Source organism: Microcaecilia unicolor, chromosome 2, assembly GCF_901765095.1.
Source record: "Microcaecilia unicolor chromosome 2, aMicUni1.1, whole genome shotgun sequence".
NCBI classification, from domain to species: Eukaryota; Metazoa; Chordata; class Amphibia; order Gymnophiona; family Siphonopidae; genus Microcaecilia; species Microcaecilia unicolor.
The window spans coordinates 380,397,778-380,421,970 of record NC_044032.1 but is presented as its reverse complement, the minus strand read 5'-3'; the positions used below and the strand labels follow the sequence as shown (position 1 = coordinate 380,421,970).

The 24,193-nt window shown below is 42.2% G+C and overlaps 1 protein-coding gene across 2 annotated transcripts in view; it reads left to right on the top strand.

The window, feature by feature from the left end:
- UBA6 (ubiquitin like modifier activating enzyme 6) overlaps positions 1-24,193 on the top strand; it is a 262,135-nt gene that overhangs the window by 216,179 nt on the left and 21,763 nt on the right. For both annotated transcript variants that reach the window (XM_030190526.1, XM_030190525.1), the window contains 2 exons: positions 3,858-3,929; positions 5,486-5,603. In XM_030190526.1, coding sequence (XP_030046386.1) covers positions 3,858-3,929; positions 5,486-5,603 — 190 coding nt within the window. The remainder of the gene's footprint in view (positions 1-3,857; positions 3,930-5,485; positions 5,604-24,193) is intronic.

Below are 24,193 nucleotides of genomic sequence, written 5' to 3'. Positions count from 1 at the left end.
GGACCAGCAGGGTTTCTCCGTTGCTCCTTTTATCGCCTTATTCACTGTTTTCGTGTGAGAGTTTTTCTTCATTTCTTTTATTATTTAAAAAAACAAAACAAAAACCCCTTATTGTTTTAGTCTTTGGCCCGAGTTTAAATTTTCTTTATTTTTCGTAACAGGCCACACTTAGGCCTGCTTGGTCGGGCTTTCCCTCTTTTTTTTGTGCCTTTCTTTTTCTTAGGCACAATCTAGTCTTTAATTAGCCAAAGCCATTTTCCCTTCCATGTCATCGAAGACTTCCACTGGCTTCAAACATTGTACTTGGTGTAAACAGACCATCTCGGGTACTGATACACATTCTTGGTGTATTCAGTGCCTTGGGCCCAATCACAGCCCAGCAAATTGTGTCCTTTGGAGCCGAGAGGATCGCTCCCCCTCCATTTAAGAGATGCCCCCTCCATTCAAGAGATGCCAACGTGTGTGTCTCCCAGCAGCCGAGATCCTGCTCCCTTGCCCCAGGTGCTTCTGCAACCTGATCTCCAACCAACCCCACAGCCTTTACCAATGGCGGCTCTCGACGAGCGCATCCAGGCCTTACTTCCAGAGCTTTTGGAAGGCTTGCTGCATTGAGCTACATCGGCATCGGGGGTGCCTGTGCCTACCATGCCTTCAGCTACAGACCCATCTGGCCCGCGGTGTGGCCTCCGGCCCCAGTGTCGACTGCCACCCAGGTCGGTTCTCCGACATCAGTGGAAGAAGCTTCACTGGAGTCAAGGTGGGAACCAACTCCTCGACACCTTTATCTAGACCACGGGTCCTTAACGTCGAGGCGGGCCCAGTCTCAACAATCCCTGAGGAAGGTGTTGTCTGATACCGAGGAGGAACGCTCATGGGAATCAGAGGAGGATCCCAGGTATTTCTCCGATGAGCCTATGGGATCCCTTCTGAGACTGTTCCCCCCCCCCCCCCCCCCCCGGAGAGCCTCTCCTTTACATCTTTTGTACTGGAAATGGCTGAGGCCATTCCATTCCCCGTAGGCGTGGAGGATGAGCCCAGGGCTAAGATGCTCAAGGTCCTGGATTACCTCTCCACCTAAGGAGGCAGTGATGGCTCCTCTACACAAGGTACTCAAGGCAGTCCTTGTGTGGAACTGGGCGTCCCCTCTGTCCCTGTGGTCCCCTCCCCAAATTGATACTCAGTACTGGATCCACGGGGAACCTGAGTTGGTGAGATCTCAGTTACCCCACAACTCCATGGTGGTGGAAGCTGCTCTCAAGAGAGCCAAGAGTACTAGGGACTATGCCTTAGCTCTTTGGGGAGGAAAATGTATCAGGCCACTATGCTCATCGCCTGTATTCATTCTTACTGGCTCTTCACGAGCATCTACTTGCAGAACTCGGTGAGGCAGCTGTCTAGTTTGGTCGACACGCTCCTTCCGGAGCAGGCTAATCCCTTTCACCAGTTGTTTAAATAGGGGCACTTACGACACTTTCGACGTGTCATCCAGAATCTCTGCTCAAGGTATAGCAATACACAGACTCTTATGGCTGCGTGTTTCTGACCATTTGGTCCAGCAGAGAATGGCGAATGCCCCTTGCCGGGGAGATAATCTTTTCGGAGAGAAGATTCATTAACTGGTTGACCAGATCAAAAAGCACACTGATGCTACGTCTTCTCTCTCCCGCCGGGCGTCTTCTGCGTGCACCTCCTCATCCAGGAGGTTTTTTGGTAAGTCACGAAGTCCTATTCCTATTCTAGGCGTAGATACGCTTCTGCGGCTTGCCAGCCTTCTCAGGCTCAACCCCAGTGTGCTCGTTTCCATCAATAGCGTGCGCCTAAGGCCCCTGCTGCTCCCCAGCAAAAGCAAGGGACATGCTTTTGACTGGCTCCAGCAGAGCATAGCCACCATAAAAGTGTCTGTGCCGGACGACTTGCCGGTTGGGGGAAGGTTAATATTTTTTCACCAAAGGTGGTCTCTCTTAACCTCCGACCAGTGGCTTCTTCAAATTTTCCGGTTAGGATACACTCTCAATTTGATATCCAAACCCTTCAAACCCACCGAGAGCTCATTCATTCAGCTCTCAGCACAAGCATGTACTTGCAGAGGAACTCTCCGCCCTTCTAAAGGCCCATGCGGTTGAACTCGTTCCACCAGGGGAAGAAGGGCAGGGATTCTATTCCAGGTACATTCTTGTGCAGAAAAAGACAGGGGAGATGTGTCTCATCCTAGACCTAAGGGCCCTGAACAAATTCCTAGTCCGAGAAAAGTTCAGGATGGTTTCCAGGGTCACCCTTCTTCCCGTGATTTAGGAAAACAATTGGCTATGCTCTCTGGACTTAAAGGATGCATATACACACATCCCGATACTTCCAGCTCACAGGAAGTATCTTTGATTTGGCTGAAAACACATCATTTTTAGTACCTCGTGTCAGCTCCCAGGATGTTTACCAAATGTCTATCGGTAGTTGCAACGTTGCTACGCAGACTGGGAGTGCATGTGTTCACTTATCTCAATGATTGGCTGGTGAGGAGCACCTCAGAGAAAGGTGCTCGAGAGTCCATGCGGAGGATTATTCAGGTGCTAGAGCTACTAGGGTTCGTAATAAACTACCCAAGTCCCATCTCCGTCCTGTTTAACAATTGGAGTTCATAGGAGCTGTGTGCGATACACGGACTGTTCGGGCTTATCTTCTGGACACACGTACTAACATTCTTCTGTCCGTCGCGTCCACGGTTCGGACATCGCAGCAGGTCACAGCTCAGCAGATGTTGAGATTGTTGGGCCACATGGCTTCCACAGTGTACGTTACACCCATGACGCGTCTTCACATGAGATCAGCTCAATGGACTCTAGCTTCTCATTGGTATCAAGCCATGGGGAGTCTAGAAGATGTCATCCAAGTGTCGCCAGAGCTTGTATGCTCTCTTCAGTGGTGGACCATTCAATCCATTTTGATGCTGGGACTTCCATTTCAAATTCCTCAGCCACAAAAAGTGCTTACAATTTATGCATCTCTCCTGGGATGGGGAGCTTGCGTAGATGGGCTTCACACTCAGGAGCTTGGTCCTCCCAGTAAACAAATCTTCAGATCAATTGCCTGGAGCTTCTGGTGATCTGGAACTCTCTAAAGGCTTTCAGAGATTGGTTATCTCACCAATTTTTTCTCATTTAAACAGAACATCACATTTAACTTTGGTAAATTCCGAACCGGACGACACAGTTCAGCGGCGCCCACTTGTGAGAATATAAAGCTTGCTGCCCTCGGAGAATACCTGCTACAGATAAGTATCTTTGCTTTTTCTTGCATCTGGGTGACATCATCCTATGGAGCTGCAGATGCTGCCCAACTTGTACAGCTATTAGAAAATTCTAGCGGTGTCAGTCACAATGCTAGCTGGTTATATCTTCCCTAGAACTGAGTGAGATACCAATATAAGGCTTGTTCCATAATCGGGTCTAAGGATCTTTAGCAGGGAAAGACATTTTACAGTTTCAAAAGAAACCAAAAACTCTTCCACTACATTAAGAATTCCTGTCTGAATTTACCTACAGGTCAAGAGATTGATATATCTATCATGAATTTCATTCTTAGCAGTGGATGTTTGAGTCTTGTGATAAGTATAAATTGTGAATGTTAGAATTTGTTTTTAATTATGTGGATGTTTGTGAGTGTTACAGCCTGTTCATCAGTTACATTGAAATCTATATAGAACTTAATTGCAGAATATACGTTTTATTCTTTTGGTATATTTTTTCCAATTAAGCTTTAATGTATCTGAATATGATGGGAAGTCAGATTTCAACAGAAAAGTTTAAGCTGATGTTTTTGTTACATTATTAAAGACAATTTGTTGTCTTTTTGTTTTTAAACAGGACTTATCGGAAGAAGCTATTCAGAAAATACTATCAGAAGTAACTGTTAAAGAATTTATACCATCTAACAAAGTATGTGTATCTACTGTACATTTTTAGTTCTTATACAAACAATAGCTTTCTCTGGGAAGTTTTTTTTTGTCATTTCCCTTTGCTTTTTTGTAGTAGTGTTTAGAAAGAAAGTTTGTGTAATTGAGACTTAATTTAATAAATTTCCTTCGTAGATTAAGGTACAGTAGGAGCCTCTTGTTCCTAGACAGCTCACGGTCTGTCTATTACGCTAGGATCAGAAATTCTGCATAATACATCATATTACCACCCTTAAAGTACTTAGGATCTTAGAGTGGGGTCAGTCATAAATTCTGAATCACCCAAGTGTTGCACTAGTCAAAGTAGACACATGGGCTTGGAACTAATAGCAACCTGGAACAGAAAAACTTGGCTATAAGAATTCTGTGTTTAGGAAGCTTGAAAGATGAGTGGGCTGGTTAGCTTCTGAATTCCTGCAAAGAGCTTCCCACTTCCCAGCAGCGCCTTTTAACTTATCTAAGCCAGTACCTGACATCTAGAGATTTAGTCTTTGAGAATGTCTGATACAGTTGTTGTCTCTACTGCTTCCACTTGCTTTGAGGCTCCTGGTCCAAACTCCAGCAAGGATAGTGGATCAGGTCCCCTTGGAATCTTATCATGGGGGAAATGTTGAGTAGAATTCACTGTTCTAGTCATCACTTCCATCTTCAATACAAAGATTGGAAATTTTAGTGTGTCTGTTTTCTCTGTGATCAGATTCCCCTAACATGCTTAAAGTAACTTTTTAAAGCTGCCTAGACTTTCTGATTTTCCTCTCTTTCCCTCCAGTACTAGATTAACTTAAAAGCCTTTGTGTCCATACTCAGCAAATTTTCCTTTTGTGCAGAATTCTTCCAGCTCTCCTCTTATACACTTTGTTTTCAGTTGTATGGCCTTTAGCTAACCTTCACAATACTTATGTAGTACTGCATTTCCAATATGTGTGTTCCTCTGAATTTGCACAGTGTCAGCTTGATGTAAAAACCTTGTTCAGTGTACACCCTTCTTTATGATGATCATACAGTGTTTGTGTCACCCTAGAAGGGTACAAGATTTGCTGCTACTAATTTCTATAGTGCTGTTAGACCTACTCTTCATTTGAAGATTGCTTGCTGAATAGACTTAAGCACACCCTGCATCCTCTCATTTGTACTGTCATTAGTTAGGACTATAGAACTGACAGGAAATGTTTTTGAGATTGCAGTGACTAGAGTTCTCTGTGTTAAATAGGACGTTAATTGTGTTCTAGCTTCTAAGCAAAACTGTCCTGTACAGCTGCAGCCTTTGAAAATTTATGTTAATAGCTATGATATTGTTATAAAAAAAATAAACACACACACAAGACCTTGCTTGCTTTTTTACCTTAGTTGGTGAAACACTTGGACAGGTTTTTAAGACTTGTATGCTTGTCCAGTACAAGGTATTATATTGTACTTTTCACTTTCATGAAACAGAATGATGTTGTAAAGCACTTGTCCACAGGCACATCTCATGACTCCTTATATATTTCCAATACTAGTAACGTACTTCAAGTGTTTGACAACTATGCAATTTTGCAGATTGTACAAACAGATGAAACTGCACGGAAACCAGACCAAATCCCTGTAAGCAGTGAGGATGAGAGATATGCCATGATGCAGCTAGAGAAAATTATATGTTCTGGAGAAGCAACAAAAAGTAAGTTTCCTTAGTTCTTTTATGGCTGTAGTCAGAGTCTCTGCAAGTTTTTGAATTGTGGATGTATTTTATGTGATAATGTTTGATAGGACATAAAAACACAGGAAAACCACTGGTGCATAGAATCTATACTAACGGGTTGAAATCCAGAATTTAGTTATGGAAAATGTGCAGGTCTTACCCAAACATAAATTTCTACTAGGAATGTATCCAATTAATGAACAGCTAAAATATGGAGAAGGGTAGATAGAGGGGTTCCCCAGGAATCTGCTGGGACTGCTGCTTTTTAACCTATTTATAAATGACCTAGAGATGGGAGTAACTAGTGAGGTAATTAAATTTGCTGACATAAATACATTAGTATTGCCATACTGGGAAAGACCAAAGGTCCATCGAGCCCAGCATCCTGTTTCCAACAGTGGCCAATCCAGGTCACAGATACCCGACAAGATCCCAAAAATGTACAAAACACTTTATACTGCTTATCCCAGAAATAGTGGATTTTCCCCAAGTCCATTTAATAACGGTCTATGGACTTTTCCTTTAGGAAGCCGTCCAAACCTTTTTTAAACTCCGCTAAGCTAACCGCCTTTACCACATTCTCTGGCAACGAATTCCAGAGATTAATTACAGCATAGAATGTATTGAAGTTTTGGGGGATCTTGCCAGGTATTTGTGACCTGGATTGGCTACTGTTGGAAACAGGATGCTGGGCTTGATGGACCTTTGGTCTGTCTCATTATGGCAATACTTATGCAATCATGCTACGCACCTGAACACATTTTTTGATAATACCATATGATATATTAACCCAAGGCCTGTGTGGGAATTTAAGCTCTAATCCTGATTGTCTGGCTTCTCTCCATCTAAGTTTATTTACATCCTCCTTGCAAGAAGACTTCAGGCTTCAAAAAAAAAAGGTTCCCAACTGTTAAATTGCTCTGTCTCAGTAACAAAAATATACCATAATCTGAATCAGCAATCAACTCCTTAGTTATATTTAACTTAATACAAACTAACCTAGCATTTGAGAATGCATGGAATAGGAGTGGATGTTGGTTTCTGAGAAGTCACAGTAGGAACAAGAACTCTATTCCTTCCAATATTAGCACTATTTCTATATCTAAATATTCTAGTTATCCTCTTATAAGTACCTTACCTGGTCAGGACAGGTATTGGACCAACAGTAGCGTAGTTTATCAAATTATCATAACAAACTCTAAAGTGATATGATACATTTTAAGACATCTCCCTGCTTGAATAGGGATGTGATTTGAATATACTAACATGAAAAACTATTTACAAAATATATATATATCTTAATAAGAAGGTTGTTGCCTCATCACACATAATCGAAATAAACAATATGCAAAACCCAGTATTGATTCCCAGCCTTTCTACAAATCATGACTACAATTATATGTAATGTGCCTACAGAGGGGCATTCTAAGGGCAAGACATGCTCCTTCAGCATGCCCCTTCAGTGGTGTGCCTCAGAATTAGTCCGCTTAAATGGGGCAATAAGTGACTGCTTACTGATGTCACTAAAGGAGCAGGGCTAAGCTGAACTGCCAAACTTCATAGCACGGTACATTTCACAATACAAACTGACAGCTCTCTGTCTGAGATTTCTTTCTGACAGGTCTGATACATTCAATGTTCTCTGCTGAGAATGATCAGCTTGGGGCACCTCGCAGAAGAATGATCGCACAGTGATCACCAGGGATATACACCGGTAGGGAATGTCTTGACTAAGGCTTGACATAGCAATAAAGCAAAGTTACTTACCTTTAGCAGGTGTTCTCTGAGGACAGCAGGCCAAGTATTCTCACAGCTGGATGACATCATGTGATGGAGCGTGGGGTAGACGCTGACTAGCAAAATTAATGTAGAAATTTCCAGCAAGATTCTTTAAAGGGTAATAGAATAAAATAAAATGAGGAACGAATAATAATTATGAAAGGGACAAAAATACCTGCACTGGAAGGCACTGAGAATCAGAAAGAAAAAAAACATGCTGAAAGGAAAATCCTATAACATGTCCTCCTTGCTCCGCAGAAAAACAAAAACTGAAAGATTCACACATCGGACAAGAAGGTGCCAGTGCATGCGTGGTGGAACTCTGCTAGAAAATTCTACATTAATCTCGCTAGTCAGCATCAGCACTGGGCTTTAGATGGATTTCACCTAGCTGTGAGAATACAACTGGCCTGTTTGTCCTCGAAGAATGTATAATTCCTAGAGGCAATATGGGGAGCTCATACAAAAGGGCTTCATACACAGAGTCTGTGGTCTGTTAGGAAAACTTTATGAAATAAAATTCCTAGAGGTAAACGTGGTCTGTAATACACCAAAGGCTTTTGGAAATAAGTTGCCCAACAGTCTTCCTAATCCAGTCAGGGAGTGGGGTACTTATCATTCCTCCCTGCTTCTATATGTAAAACATATCATGCCTCCTGTGATGGGAGATTATCAGGATGTGAAACTGGTCGCTCTCATATTGGATGACTGTCAATCGTACTTGGTAGGAAAGAGCAGTATCCTAGTGGACAAGTTGAGCCGAGACCTGTGACCCCCAGACCTGAAAGTAGTTTAAAAAAAAAAAAGATTTTGCTCTGTTGACCTCCTGGGCCTTGAACTAATGCTCAGGATGTTATCTGAAAATATGTCTCATTTTCTATCTCAATTTTCTAGTTTAGTTATCATTGGGGATTTAAATCTCCCATTATAATCAGACTATGATTCCAGGGTTAAGAGTTTTAAACTTTCTTGGCATCTTGTGATTCACAGGTAGCTACTTATGAAAAGGACATTCTCTTGATTTTATTATTCCTTATCCGTCTCTCAAATTATCTTATGATACTTGGTCAGCTGTCCCTTGATGTGATTGCTTTTTGTCTCAATTTAATTTGCATGTTTCTGTGGCTTCTAATTAGAACAAACAAACCAGACATACTATTAAAACTAGAGGGAAGATAGATGTAGATAGATTTTGGAATATAGATTCTGACCATATTAATTTAAACCAATCAGATCTTTTTGTAATGAAATCTGATTTGGGATCAAACTATTGAAGACTCTTTGATTGCTATTGCTCCCATGAGAATTCAGAAAGTTAGATCTGCTAGGTCAACTCTTTGGTTTACCGATTTATTAAAGAACTTAAAACAGAATTGTAGACGTTTGGAGAGGAGTTGGAGAAAAAATCAGGATCTTTCTGTTAAATCTAAATGGAAGGAGGCTTTAAGGTCTTATAAATTTTATGTAGCAGAAGCCAACAAAGCTTATTACAGTTTATTAGGTTTTGTTATACCGCTATTAGCTAACTAGCAGATCACAGTGGATTCACAATCTAAAAACAAGAATGAGAACTGAAAAGAAACTATAAATGCAAGATACGAAAGCAATATTATGCTAGGTACTGATCCAGGGGATCCCAAGAAACTGTTCCAACTAGTGGGGAATCTTCTTTATCTCCTGAAGTTGATGCACTTACAATTAGTATACAACCTACAGCTCAGAAGTTGGCAGACTTCTTTTGTGATAAAATTAAACAGATTTGTGATCTTGTAACAAAAAATAATTCCTTAGCGTCCCTCCGGACCGGACCAGGATTGGACTGTTGGGTTGTGCCCGCCTACCAGCAGGTGGAGACTGAGAAAAACTCTGACTCTAGAGAGCCAATAGGAGCCCTGGCCATGTGACCTTAGCCTCAGTATTTTCTCAGTCTCTCAGCAGGTAGGAAGTGAGCCCATTAGTCTCTCTCTCTCTCTTTTTCTCTATAAGATATTACAGATATATTTATAATACTTCTTCTGTGCCTGGAATCATAATTAGAGGCTTGACAGGGTTTCTTTTCTTTCTTTGACAGCCTCTGGGGTGTTAAACTCGGGTGTCTCGAGTCCACCCCCCTTCCTCCCCATCTCCCTGGCTTAGCAGGGAAGGGCCGTCCCTTTCTCTGGAAAGGTGTACCGTCTTAGGGAGAGGCAGCCACTTTTAATAGGCAGCTGTTTTTAAAGAATTAAATCAAGTAAAAGAAAATTAAAAGAATTAATTCAAATGAAAGGAATTTAAAGGAAGTAGTTTTTGCTTTCCCCAGGCTTATAACGAGCAGGTAGCTCTTCTGTCTTATTCTGTTTGAAGAGTTTATTTTCTTTTCTTGCGGAGCTATTTAAAAAAAAAAAAAAAAGTGAAAAGTCAGCATCTGTGACTTTAATCGGCGTTTTTTTGTTATCTTCATTATTTTTCCTCTGCTATCTGGCGTTGTTAGCGGTGGTAGTTGTAAAATAAAAAAAGAGGCGCGAACTGTTAAGCGCGTGCTCGCTCTTGGACGGGTCTGTATAGCTTGGGAGCTGTATTGACGGTTCCTGTTCGGGCCAGAGGCTAAACCATGTTTTGTGCGGCCTCGGAGGCTATCTGTTTTTCGGCGGCACGGATTTCCTGCTTCTTCGTCGGTCCAGTTAGTGGTTTTCTCCCCCGAACTTTATTCTTCTCATTTTGGCGCGCTTGGCCGCCATTGTTTTGCATGCAGCTGCAATTTCCCTTGACGTGGCAGCGTTTTTCTGCTTTTACTGTGTTTGGCTGTTTGTGCAATGGAAAGGAGATATTGTTTCTCTGGTAGTTGGGGCAATTGGTAGTATATTTTCCCTGAAATTAATTTTTACATGTATTTTTCTAGCTATTAAAAAAAAAAAAAAAAAAAGAAGTGCTACGATGCGAATGGCGCTCATTTTGTTTTTCCCTCTGTTTTTTCTCCGTCGTGGACTTTTTGGTTGCTAGCAATGTTGTGAATTAAAGTGCAGCTCAGTTGGCGATTTCTTTGTTCTTGGCAAGACTCCGATTCAAAGTGCAGCTCAGTCGGGAATTCTCTGTTTTAGACAATGGGGCAAATTAAATTGTATCTCAGCTCCAAAATAACCATTTTCCTATTCCTTTCCCTTGTGCGTGATGTTTGGAGGAAAGGTCTTTGCTATTGTCTAGCACAGTTTTTATGGGGGTCCAGTGTACGTCACTCTGTGTCTTTCTCATTTCCTGGTGAATAGGACTACATTGTCTAATAGTCAATTGATTAGTACTTTACAAATCTGGCCATAATATCTTAGTTCCTTTCAAGCATTTCCCTTCTTGGCTATGATGTTATACAGTGTTTTTAAGAACTTAACAAACATTTTCTATGGCATAGGCTATCTGGGCCAGGTGCCATGTGGATAGAACTACATTGCCGGATAGTCTATTGTTTGGTACTTTACAATGCTGGACATAAGATCTTAATTCCTTTCAGGAAATTTTCCTCCGTGGCTATGTTCTTATACTGTGTTTTAAGATCTTAACAAACGTTCTCTAGAGCGTAGGCTATATGGTTCAGATGCCATGTGCAATGAAATACATTGTCTGATACTCAATTGTTGCGTACTTTGCAATTCTGGACATTAAGGTCTTACTTCCTTTCAGCAATTTTCTTTCATGGCTATGCGTTCTCTTTGGCATAGCAGATGACAGCTGCATAGGCTACATGGTTCAGATGGTTCTCATATTCTAGGAGACTCAGTCCTGTCTACCGAGCACCCAGTTTTCTCAACTGCTTTAGAAGGCATGTTTTATTCACGTCTTCTCTACTTTCCAACTGTCTTGGAGTTTCTCATGTGTTATCTTAGTTTTCTTCTAGGACTTACAAGATATATGTTAACTTAGGGAGTAAAGTTATCCGGTCAATTTGCATTTTCTCCCACTTAAGGATAGTGGGAGGTCCTCACGCCATCTACTTGTATTTTTGTTTCCTCTATCTGTTCAGCCTGGGCACATGGTAAACATTCTGGTTTTGTCCAGTATGACCATCCATAACATCTGCTATCCCTTTCTCTTCCTTACAGATTTTAGGGTCTTGTTTCAAGCTTTCTTGACGTCAGGTACAGTCTTGTCTCCTGTGGCACAAATTCACCACCTTTTCCGTAATAGGTATTTTCCAAGTCTATTCCATTTCATTTTCATTTTATTCTTCCTCTCTCCAGAGTTTTTTTCTCTTGGAAGGAGATTCACTCATTTTCTGTGCATTTTTTGCCATAAGGGCATAAGTGTTGCCATAATGGGAAAGGCCAAGAGTCCCCATCCTGTTTTCAGATGGGGTCAATCCAGATTGCAAATACCACATTCATATCTCGTGAGTGTGCGTCTGTTCATCTCTGTACTCTCAGTGAGGAAGGAGGCATGACATGATACAAGGTTTGGGGAGATCCGGTAAAATTAAAGGCCAGTGTGTCTCAGTCCACGCGCAACATATGGTGATCCTTTCATTTTCAATCTATACGTCCTCACTCCAGACTTTCCTTTCAATTGGAAGGGGATTCTTTCACTTCCTTTGCATTTTTGCTTAGTATATGAGTATTTTCATACGGGGAAAGTCTAAGAGTCCATTAAGCCCAGCATCCTGTCCTCAGTTGTGGTCAATCCAGGTTGCAAGTACCACATTCATTTCTTATGGGTGTGGGTTGGTAGATTTTAGTACATCTCAGTATAGGAGGAGTAATGTCCACGATACAAGGATGATGAGAAGGTCCTCATTACCAGTTTTCTTGCCCTGCTCTTCGGTCTTGCGTCGGCTCCGCGCACTTTTTTCTTAAGTTATGGTCGTAGTAGCAGCAGCGCTCATGAAACAACGTCTCCTCGTTTCATCCTTTCCTAGATGTCTGGTTCATTACAGACAGTCTTATTGGCAGAGTTGTCGGGTCAAGCAACGGGTGGTGCATTTCGGGCACACTCTAGGTTACGGGGGGCGTGTAGCCAAGTCTCTCATTTGATCTCTCTTTTGAGCTCTCGTGTGATCTCATTAGATTTCGTAGCATGTCTCTATTTTTTCTCTCTTTGTTTAGTCACGTTGGCGCAGACTGTTTTTGTCTTCTCTACAAGCGTCCCACTTTCTGTTTTCTCTGGATGTTCTTGGGCCTTCGGCCATTACCTTGCTCTATTTTGCAGAGTAAAATTTTACTTTCTAGCTCCCAAGAAGGAATTTTTTCTTCATTCTCTTTGGAGTCTCGGTAGTCTTTTTTTTTGGCAGCTTTTCACTCCGTCAATTTCGTGACCATTGGGAAAAAAAAAAATAAAAAACTTCTGGGAGTTCTCAGTGGATAGTACCTTAAGGGGAGGTCCCAGTTCTAGAACTATTTCTTTTCGCTCTGACCTTCCATGTGCCTCGCTTACTCTCTTGCTAAAAAGACTTGTCAGCGGCAGAGATAGATGCCCTCTCGTATCCAGATATTTATCTCGGATGGGATTCCCTCCGCTCAGTTGGCCTCTGTATTCTCACTAGTGCAGCACTTGGGTCTGGTGGTTGAGATTGAGCATTCTTCCTGCAAGTATGCCGGGAGCATATACACAGTGAGCAGTTTTTTGATGGCTGCATCTGTGAAAATATATATGTATATTTATAGTTCTACTACATAAGTACATATGTAATTCCACACTGGGAAAAGCTCAAAGGTCCTATCGAGCCCACCTTTCGGTCCACGGCCAATCCAGACCATGAGCACCTGGCTAGATTCCTAAACGTGCAAACATTCTATACATGTTATTCCTGGAACTGTGTAGTGTTTTATGGACTTCTATATGTATCTAACAGATGAAAGGTACTAACAAGTGTCTACTGTTGATTTATTCCCGTTTTCACTAATTGGGGTTTACGACAAGAGTCTCGGGTGATCTGCTTGCAGAGGCAACAGCTACAGATGATTCTTTCTCTCTCATTTGAATTGCGCTCTGAGATATGTTTTCTTCATGTTGGGTAACTGCAGCGGCTGTCAGTTTATTTGCACCTTCAGTCTAGTTTGCAGCAGGGATTTAGGTACCTTCTTCTTCTGCATAGTATTTAACTGCATTCTTGTTTTTACCTATTTAGCTTCTAGTGATCAGGTACTTTCTCACTGACAGGCTTTACATACTTCCAATCTGTTGCTAGGTCAGCAATAGTCTACGATATCGGGAGTATTGTACTTCAGGATTTCAGTTTCCACTTTCTCAGCTGAGGTAGATTCATTGCAGTTTTTTGTTTACAGGCGGCTCTGCTTCTACCTTTGCCATCTTTCTTTCAGTCGTTTTTTTGTTTTTCTCGAGTCTCTCTGTCCTTTGCGCTGCACAGATAGTGCAGTAGGGGGACATTATATAGTGGCCACTTGGTAGGGGACAATGTTCAGCGTCGCTTGGACTTTTCAGCTTTTTTGCTTTGTAGTTATTCTATTTAGTTTATTGGCGGTTCTTGGATCGTCAAGCTTTTGGCTTCGTATTCATCCTAGTTTGGGTGTTTTCAGGGACTCTACCGCATTCTCAATGTCTGTCCCTCCCGTAAGATTACTGCTTTGGTACTTCCCAACAGTCCAATCCTGGTCCGGTCCGGAGGGACGCTAAGGAAGGAGAAATTAGATCTTACCTGCTAATTTGCTTTCCTTTAGTCCCTCCGGACCGGACCAGGCCCCTCCCATGTTCTATCAACTCTTTAGATTCTTTTATTAAGTTTGGAAGTGGAATGTTTCAAAAAAACAAACAAACAGATGATACTGTATATATATATTAAAAAAAAAAAAAAAAAAAGACTTTGCGTGGTCCATACCACTTCTCTGGTGGTTGCTGGTGAGCTCGGTTGCTGGAATATATATAAAACCTTAAATATGTCATACCACTTCTCTGGTGAGAGTTGCTGGTGACTTCAGTTGCTGGAATATATATAAAGCCTTAAATATGTCATACCACTTCTCTGGTGAGAGTTGCTGGTGAGCTCAGTTGCTGGAATATATATATATATATAAAACCTTAATGGGTCATACCACTTCTTTGGTGAGAGTTGCTGGTGAGCTCAGTTGCTGGAATAGATATAAAGCCTTAAATATGTTATACCACTTCTCTGTCGAGAGTTGCTGGTGAGCTCAGTTGATGGAATATATATGAAACCTTAAGTGAGTCATACTACTTCTCTGGTGAGAGATGCTGGTGAGCTCTAATATGAATGGGCCATGCCACTTCTCTGGTGAGAGTTGCTGGCGAGCTCTAATACAAATGGGCCATACCACTTCTCTGGTGAGAGTTGCTGGTGAGCTCTAGTACTCGGTTTTGCCGAGGAATTTGTGGCTGCTAGGATTCCATACGGCACAGAAGTTCTTTCTTTCTTTCCTGCTTTGTTATTCAAATACTGAGGCTAAGGTCACATGGCCAGGGCTCCTATTGGCTCTCTAGAGTCAGAGTTTTCTCAGTCTCCACCTGCTGGTAGGCAGGCACAACCCAACAGTCCAATCCTGGTCCGGTCCGGAGGGACTAAAGGAAAGCAAATTAGCAGGTAAGATCTAATTTCTCCTTTATGGGTACAGCCCCTCAATTGGCAGGAAATGATTCTTACTTAGATATAAGTAATAATGTCAACCAATTATGGGATGTTTTGACCCTATTTCTATATATGATATTCAGTCTTTGCTTCTAAAACTTACATCTTGTTGATGTGTATTGGATACTTGTCCACCTTACTTACTGTCCAACCCTTGGATTAATATTATTTTATGGCTTGTTTCATTTTTAATAGTCTGCTGACTTTAGGGAAGCTTCCTTTAGAGATGGGCCAGATAGCGCTTACTCCTGTACCTAAATCTCAGGCTTGAATTTATCCCATACATCTAGCTTTAGAGCAATTGTAGGGATACCTTTATTTACCATACTATTAGAGATGTTCTTTAGTAAACAAATCTAGTTATCCTGATAAATTTTCTTGTTTTCACTCTTCACAAATTGGCTTTAGACCTCAACATAGTACTGAATCTCTACTAATAACCTTAACCACTGTTGTCAGAGAATACTTGTGTACAGTTGGGCAGATTCTTTTACTCTAGTATGATATATAAGTATATAAGTATTGCTATACTGGGACAGACCAAAGGTCCATCAAGCCCAGCATCCTGTTTCCAACAGTGGCCAATCCAGGTCACAAATGCCTGGCAAGATCCCAAAAAAGTACAAAACGTTTTATGCTGCTTATCCCAGAAATAGTGGATTTTCCCCAAGTCCAATTTATTTTATTTTATTTTTATCAATTTCTCAATTTTAAACAAGAATAAACTTGATTCTGAAAAGATAGGTAATATTGAACATCATATCTAATATAATAAAACGCACCGTGAACGTTCTAATGAGGACAACGTTCTGAAAGGGTTCGTGGGGTTCGTGGGTTCGTGGCGTTCGTGTTGTGAAGCCAGCAAGCCGTCTCTGCCCCGCCCTCGCGTCTAAACAAACAAATCCGGAAGCGAAGCGTCAGGGAAGGAGGCGGCGCTCCCGACGTCTACCCTCCTTCGCTGTGACACAGCGAAGGGAAAGCTAGACGTCGGGAGCGCCGCCTCCTTCCCTGACGCTTCGCTGCACGAACCGCCACGGAGGTAAAGTTAAAAAGAATAAAAAAAAGGGATGCATGGATGCGAAGGGGGGGGGGGAGGGGAGAAGAGGGCGGCCCAGGCTGGGACATGGCAGAGAGAGTAGCATGGATGCGAGGGGGGGGGGGGTCATGGAAGGGCGAGAGGGGACTTGCTGGAAAAGGATGAATGGAGGCTGCAGGGGACAGAGGAGTATGGATGGGTATGGATTAGGAGGGCAGGGCACAGGGAGAGAGGGGAATTACTGGAAATGGATGAATGGAGGGGGCAGGGGACAGAGGAGTATGGATGGGCATGGATTGGGAGGGCAGGACTCAGGGAGAGAGGGAAATTGCTGGATAGGGAAAAATGGAGGGGCCAGGTGACAGATGAGCATGGATGGGCATGGATTGGAAGGGCAGGACTCAGGGAGAGGGGAATTGCTGGATAGGGATGAATGGAGGGGACAGATGGGCATGGATGGATATGGATTGCAGAGCAGGCCTCAGGCAGAGAGGGCAAATGCTGGATAGGGAAAAATGGAGGGGCCAGGTGACAGAGGAGCATGGATGGGCATGGATTGGAAGGGCAGGACTCAGGGAGAGGGGAATTGCTGGATAGGGATGAATGGAGGGGACAGATGGGCATGGATGGATATGGATTGCAGAGCAGGCCTCAGGCAGAGAAGGCAAATGCTGGATAGGGAAAAATGGAGGGGCCAGGTGACAGAGGAGCATGGATGGGCATGGATTGGAAGGGCAGGACTCAGGGAGAGGGGAATTGCTGGATAGGGATGAATGGAGGGGACAGATGGGCATGGATGGATATGGATTGCAGAGCAGGCCTCAGGCAGAGAGGGGAAATGCTGGATAGGGAAAAATGGAGGGGCCAGGTGACAGATGAGCATGGATGGGCATGGATTGGAAGGGCAGGACTCAGGGAGAGGGGAATTGCTGGATAGGGATGAATGGAGGGGACAGATGGGCATGGATGGATATGGATTGCAGAGCAGGCCTCAGGCAGAGAGGGGAAATGCTGGATAGGGAAAAATGGAGGGGCCAGGTGACAGAGGAGCATGGATGGCCATGGATTGGAAGGGCAGGACTCAGGGAGAGGGGAATTGCTGCATAGGGATGAATGGAGGGGACAGATGGCCATGGATGGATATGGATTGCAGGGCAGGCCTCAGGCAGAGAGGGGAAATGCTGGATAGGGATGAATGGAGGGGGCAGGTGACAGACAAACATGGATGGCCATGGATTGGGAGGGCAGGGCTCAGGGACAGAGGGGAATTGCTGGAAAAGGATGAATGGAGGGGGCAGGGGACAGATGGCCATGGATTGGAAGGGCACGGCTCACACTCTCTCTCTCATATACAATGTCTTTCTGACTCTCACTCTCACACACTGTCTCACACAGTATCACATTCACTCTCTATGTGCCACACAGTCACTCACACACTCGCTTGGTGTCATACACTCACTCTCACAGAGAATCTGTGTCTCACACACACACTCTCTCTGTTGCCCAGACACACACACTCTCTCTCATACACACACTCTCATTCTCACACACACTCACACCCAGACTCACTCTCTCTCTCACACACTCACACTTTCACTCTGACTCTCAAACAGTCACTCTCACATACTCTCCCAAACATACACACTCCAAGGAAAACCTTGCTAGCGCCCGTTTCATTTGTGTCAGAAACGGGCCTTTTTTACTAGTTACTTAATAATTACTTTTTTTTATAAGCAACTATTTATACTATTATCTATTCTCTAGTCCACTATTAAGAAGAGAGGACAAGGTACAATTCCATTAAATAATGTTATAACATTTTAAATGAAAATTAGAAGCGAAACACAGACCAAATTATTATATTACGGAGTAGGAGAAGATATTGCTATAAGCTGCAAAACTGGAGTTACAACAGTCTTCGAGTCAAAAAAAAGATATTAAATGCGTAGGATCATAGAAAACATATTTCACTGAGTTAAGTTTTAATACACACTAGGAAAATTCATACATAGTAACATAGTAAATGACGGCAGATAAAGACCTGTACAGTCCATCCAGTCTGCCCAACAAGATAAACTCATTTTGCATGGTATGTGATACTTTATATGTATACACGAGTTTGATTTGTCCTTGCCTTTCTCAGGGCACAGACCGTAGAAGTCTGCCCAGTACTGTTCTTGTACTAAGTTCTGAAGCTAACATCGAAGCCCCTTAAAATTTATACTCCAGCCCATCCCTATCTATTCAGTCACGATCAGGGTGTAGACCATAGAAGTCTGCCCAGCTCCCGTTTTGTTTCCAGTTACCAGCGGCGCCACCCAATCTCCGCTAAGATTCCACGGAACCATTCCTTCTAAACAGCATTACTTTGTGTTTATCCCACGCATGTTTGAATTCCATTACCATTTTCATCTCCACCACCTTCCACGGGAGGGCATGCAACATATCCACCACCCTCTCCGTGAAAAAATACTTCCTGACATTAGTCCTGAGTCTGCCCCCCTTCAACCTCAATTCATGTCCTCTAGTTCTACCGCCTTCCCGTCTCCGGAAAAGGTTCATTTGCGGATTAATACCTTTCAAATATTTGAACGTCTGTATCATATCACCCGTTTCTCCTTTCCTCCAGGGTATACATCAACCAAAATAAACCACCTAATTGCACCACCCGAGGGTGGAGTTTGAGGAAAAGTTGACACCTTTTTGGTTTGCTCTAGCAATATCTGGAAAAATTCTAATTTTACAATTCAGAAAGAGCTTTTCTCTATGACGGTAAAATTGTCTCACTATCCAGTCTCTATCCAGTTGTAATACAAAAGTCACAATCAAGGTAGCTGGTTTAATAACATTATCGTCTTCAAGAATTTGTGTTAAATTTAAAGTGTCAAATATAACTTCGGCTTCTTCAGAAATTAGTTAATTAGTATTCTTCCTTTTATATAATGACAAATAATATATTTTAAGAGACCGGAGGATAAGCCTGTTCTGGAATTTTCAATATCTCTGATAGATACTTTTTGAAAGTTATAAGAGGAGCCACAGCTGGTACTTTAGGAAAATGTTTTAGATCTCTGTTGATTCTCCATATTCTCCATCTTATATTTCAATATCAGATTTTCTTTAATCAAATTTACTTGAGTTTGTTGGAGCGACTGAATATTAATAACATTAGAATCAATCTGTTTTTCCATAGTTAAAGTTTTTGTTTCCAGCAGGGATATTTTCTCTGATGGAACTTGAGTATAATGCATTACAGAGAGTAATTTTTTGGGAAAATGAAGTTTTCAAAGTTAAAAGAGCTTCCCATATAGTGTCCAAGGTAATGGTGGACAGTTTAATAGGCAAAAAAGACTTACTCAAAGAAGTCTGTATATCCTCCAAAGACTGTTTTTCTATAGCGGGTTTCCTGACCACGTCGCTGTTCCGCCACCGGCATGAGTGGAGGCATCTGATCTTCAGGGCTGAGAGAAGTCTCAAGCTGGGGGAGCGGGTCACCTCCCACCACTCCCTCCAGCAATGAGGAGTCCAGCCCCAAAAAACGTCCAGGCGCAGTAAAGCGGTCCATAGGTCCAACCACGGGAATCGCAGGCGTAGCGGGCCAAACGTGCTGCTTACCCCTCCTTTTAGGCATAGGTAAGGAGGAAAAGTTCCTTACGAATCAAAGAGTGAAGGTTAGGAATGGGGCTGCTTGACCACTTTCGCTTCATGCCACCATCTTGTCCTTTCTCAAGAACACTGTTTTCTGATAGCGTACTTCCCCAAGTCCAGTTTAATAATGTTCTAAGGACTTTTCCTTTAGGAAGCCATCCAAACCTTTTTTAAACTCTGCTAAGCTAACCGCCTTTACCACATTCTCTGGCAACAAATTCCAGAGTTTAATTACACGTTGAGTGAAGAAACATTTTCTCCAATTCGTTTTAAATTTACTACTTTGTAGCTTCATCGCATGCCCCCTAGTCCTAGTATTTTTGGAAACAGTAAACAAACGATTCATATCTACCCATTCCCCTCCACTCATTATTTTATAGACCTCTATCATATCTCCCCTCAGCCGTCTTTTCTCCAAGCTGAAGAGCCCTAACCGCTTTAGCCTTTCCTCATAGGGAAGTTGTCCCATCCCCTCTATCATTTTCGTCGCCCTTCTGTACACTTTTTCTAATTCCACTATATCTTTTTTGAGATGCAGCAACCAGAATTGAACACAACATTCAAGGTGTGGTTGCACCTGGAGCGATACAAAGGCATTATAATGGAGTGAGATATTTCATCTGCATTCGACTCTGTGGCTCATGGATTGTTACTGTTGAGACTAAGCGAGCTAGGCTTGACTGGTTCAGGGAATTTTTACTTAATCATACACTGTTTGGAAAGGAGGTAAAATGTCAAACAGTCTTGCACATGTTGTTCAATCTCCTTGAGTTCTTTGTCTAATATTGCTTTGATGGATGGGGAACATGTATTTTCTAATGCAGGTGACATCTTAATGTCCGTTCCTGTATGTGCCACCCTGAAAGATACTTTTGATAGAATAGCCTGTTGTATAGGTAAGATTCAGCAGTGGGCCTCTGATAACATGCTAAAATTGAATCAAAATAAAACTAAGGTCCTGTGGTTTACTAATTTTTAACACTCTCATCCTTCCTGTCTCATCAGCTCGTAACCTTGGGGTCATCTTTGACTCCTCCCTCTCCTTCTCTGCACATATTTAGCAGACTGCTAAAACTTGTCGTTTCTTTCTATCACCAAAATTCGCACTTTCCTTTCTGAGCATACTACCAGAACCCTCATCCACACTGTTATCACCTCTCGCTTAGACTATTGCAACTTGCTTCTCACAGGTCTCCCACTTAGCCATCTCTCTCCTCTTCAATCTGTTCAAAATTCTGCTGCACGACTAATATTCCGCCAATGTCGCTATGCTCATATTAGCCCTCTCCTCAAGTCACTTCACTGGCTCCCTATCCGTTTCCGCATAATGTTCAAACTCCTCTTATTGACCTATAAGTGCATTCACTCTGCAGCTCCTCACTACCTCTCCACTCTCATCTCTCCCTACATTCCTCCCCAGGAACTCCATTTACTGGGTAAGTCTCTCTTATCTGCACCCTTCTCCTCCACCGCTAACTCCAGACTCCGTTTCTTTTATCTTGCTGCACCATATGCCTGGAATAGACTTCCTGAGCCGGTACGTCAAGCTCCATCTCTGGACTTCTTCAAATCTAAGCTAAAAGCCCACCTTTTTGATGCTGCTTTTAACTCCTAACCCTTATTCCCTTGTTCAGAACCCTTATTTTATCATCCTCACTTTAATATTCCCTTTTCGCTTATTTGTCCTGTTTGTCCAAATTAAATTGTAAGCTCTGTCGAGCAGGAACTGTCTCTTCATGTTCAAGTGTACAGTGCTGCGTATGTCTAGTAGCGCTATAGAAATGATAAGTAGTAGTAGTAATTTGCAGGAGGATGTTCCTTTAACAATTATGTTGATGGATGGGAATACCTTTAATGTAGAAAAAGATTCTATAGAGTTTTGGGTGTTGTTCTGGACTCTTCTTTAATCTTTGAATCACAAGTTAATCAAATATGGAAAAGAACTTTGTACCATATGCGGCAGTTGAGATTGATTAGATCCTATTTTCATGATTCTCGCTTTACCCTTTTGGTTGAGCTGTTAGTACAGTCCCATCTGGATTATTGCAATTCTTTGTATGTTGGTGGCAAATTATTACACAAATTACAATTAATATAGAATAAAGCAGTTTGATTTTTCATTTAAGAAAATTTGAAATTGTGTCTGAATATATTAAAAAGTTCCTTTGGCTTTGTGTGCGAGCGCGGATTATTTTTAAGGCTACTTGTTTAGTCTTTCAGTTATTATAGGGAAATTCCTCAAAACGTTTGAGTCAATACTTATTCTTTTTATATTTCTGCTTGAGTTCATAATAGTTTTTTATTAAAATTTCCAATAAGAATACATTTTAAACGTCGCTTAATGCTTTGCTTTCCTTCCAAGCAGTTGATATCTGGAGCAAACTTCCTGTTCAGATTTGTTTGGAGTCAGATTATATGCAACTACATAGGAAGTTCTTATGTGATAAGTTTTAATATTCAGTCGTCGTATTCAGTTATGTGTTAAATTGATTGATTGTTATTCCATTTATTATTCCTGAGTTCTTACGATGTTAACCGCCTAGATCCTCCTGTCGGGACTAGTGTGGTCTATGGATTGGATAGTCCACTAGTGAGGAGAACTCGTAAATGTCTTCTTGTCTGCCCCTCACAGGAAGCTTACTCATTTCTTTTTCTGAACAGGGATTTGGGCATACTGGCTGCCTTCCTCCTATATGTGTATTCTCCAATTCTGCCTTACTTTTTCTTGTAAAAGAAAACTTTGACACTATGATATTTGCTCATTTCAGCTTATTGACTGAGACAGACATGGTTTCTTGTTCTTTAAGAGTTAGCTATTGGGAACCAGTCAGGTCAGGGCATACCCCAACTCTAAATACACAGGATCAGGGAACTCTGTTGCATCCCAACATCAGGTCTTTAGCCTTCACAGCCTGGATTTTAAAGAGGTAGCAATCAGTTCACCAAATCCATATGATATCGATGTGTCTCTAGTCGTTCTGGCTTCTAGTAAAGATTTCAGTAGATCTTGTGACTTTAAATGAAAGTTTTACCATTTGGTTGGAGGGATAGACCCTTGACCGTTTTCCTATTTGACACAGGAACTGCTCTAATATCGTTCTAACATATATCGGAGTGAGATTTAAAAACTAGCTTAGAATTCACATCAGTGCAACTAGTGTTTCATCACTACCATGTGAAAGTTAAACCTATCTCCTTACAGCGTTTAGTTGTTAGGTTTGTGCAGGCTTGCCTCTATTAAACCTTCCTTTGAAGCTGCCTCCTTTTATCCCTGGGACCTCAGTGTGGTTCTGAATCAGCTGATGTACGCTTGCTTTGAGCCACAACTGCTGTGAGCTAAAGTACTAGATGTTGAAGGTCATGCTTTTGATATCTGTCACTTCAATATGTAAATTGAACTCCATGCTTTAGTAACTTGCCTCACTATACAAGATTTTACAATAGTATGGTGATTCAGTGCATGCATCCTGTTTCTTGGTCAAAGTGGTGTTCGGTTGCCACATTGGCCAATCAGTCACTTCCAGCATTTTCTCCCAGGCCACATATCCATAAAATTGAATGTCTTACTTTGGATTACAGAAGTCTTGGCTGCCTTGTTGCCTTGTTGAAGCAGACGGATATGGTTGCATATCTGATGAGTTAAATGTCTGTGTGTCTCGCTTGGCTCCTGGATATTAACCAAACACTTGAGTTTAAAGATCAATGCTACTACATTGCTCTTTACTTTTTGTTTTACCAGTGCTGTGACTTAATTTTCTTCTTTTTCCCCAAGCGCAAGAATTGTTTTCAGTGTTTAGATGTCACACAAGGTATTGCAGTTTAATGAGGAAAGAAATTGATTCCAGTGGACCTGCATTTGTTTCACTGGTGGTCATTTCTGATGGCTACAGATTGATGCTGTTATTTTTACCCTTCAAAGCAGGCCATACTGGTCAATTTTCAAGTCTTAAATGTCAGGAAAAAACGAGTACAATTATGATTTGAATAGGGCTGTACATTTAACGCGGTTAATGTGCTAAATGCTTAACTAGTGTTAAAAATGTTAACATAGTTAATGCATTCCTCTGTCTCCCCATCTCTCAAATCCAGCTTTGCCCCCTTCTTGTCTTCCTGTCCTCTCTACCTCCCACTGGCTTACTCATTTTAGATAGTCTGAAGGTCATACACTGATCCCCTGCTTTTCTCTTCACCGTGGCTGTAACAGCAGCAAGCAAAAGACAGGCACAGGGACGTTCATCTCTGCTTGCTGCCGCTGGCTATGCCGGACCCAGAAACAGGAAGTTAGTTATAGATGGTCTGGAGCTCGTGCGCCAATCCCCTGCTTCTCTCTTTACTGTGGCAGTAGCGGCAGCAAGCAAAAGACAGGCACAGGGACATTCCCTTCTGCGTGCTGCTACTGGCTCTGCTGAACCCAGAAACAAGAAGCATGTAACTTCCTGTTTCTGGCAGCACGCAGAGGGGAACATCCCTGCGCATGTCTTTTGCTCACTGCCGCTACAGCCACGGTGAAGAGAGAAGCAAGGGATCAGCGCACAAGTTCCAGAC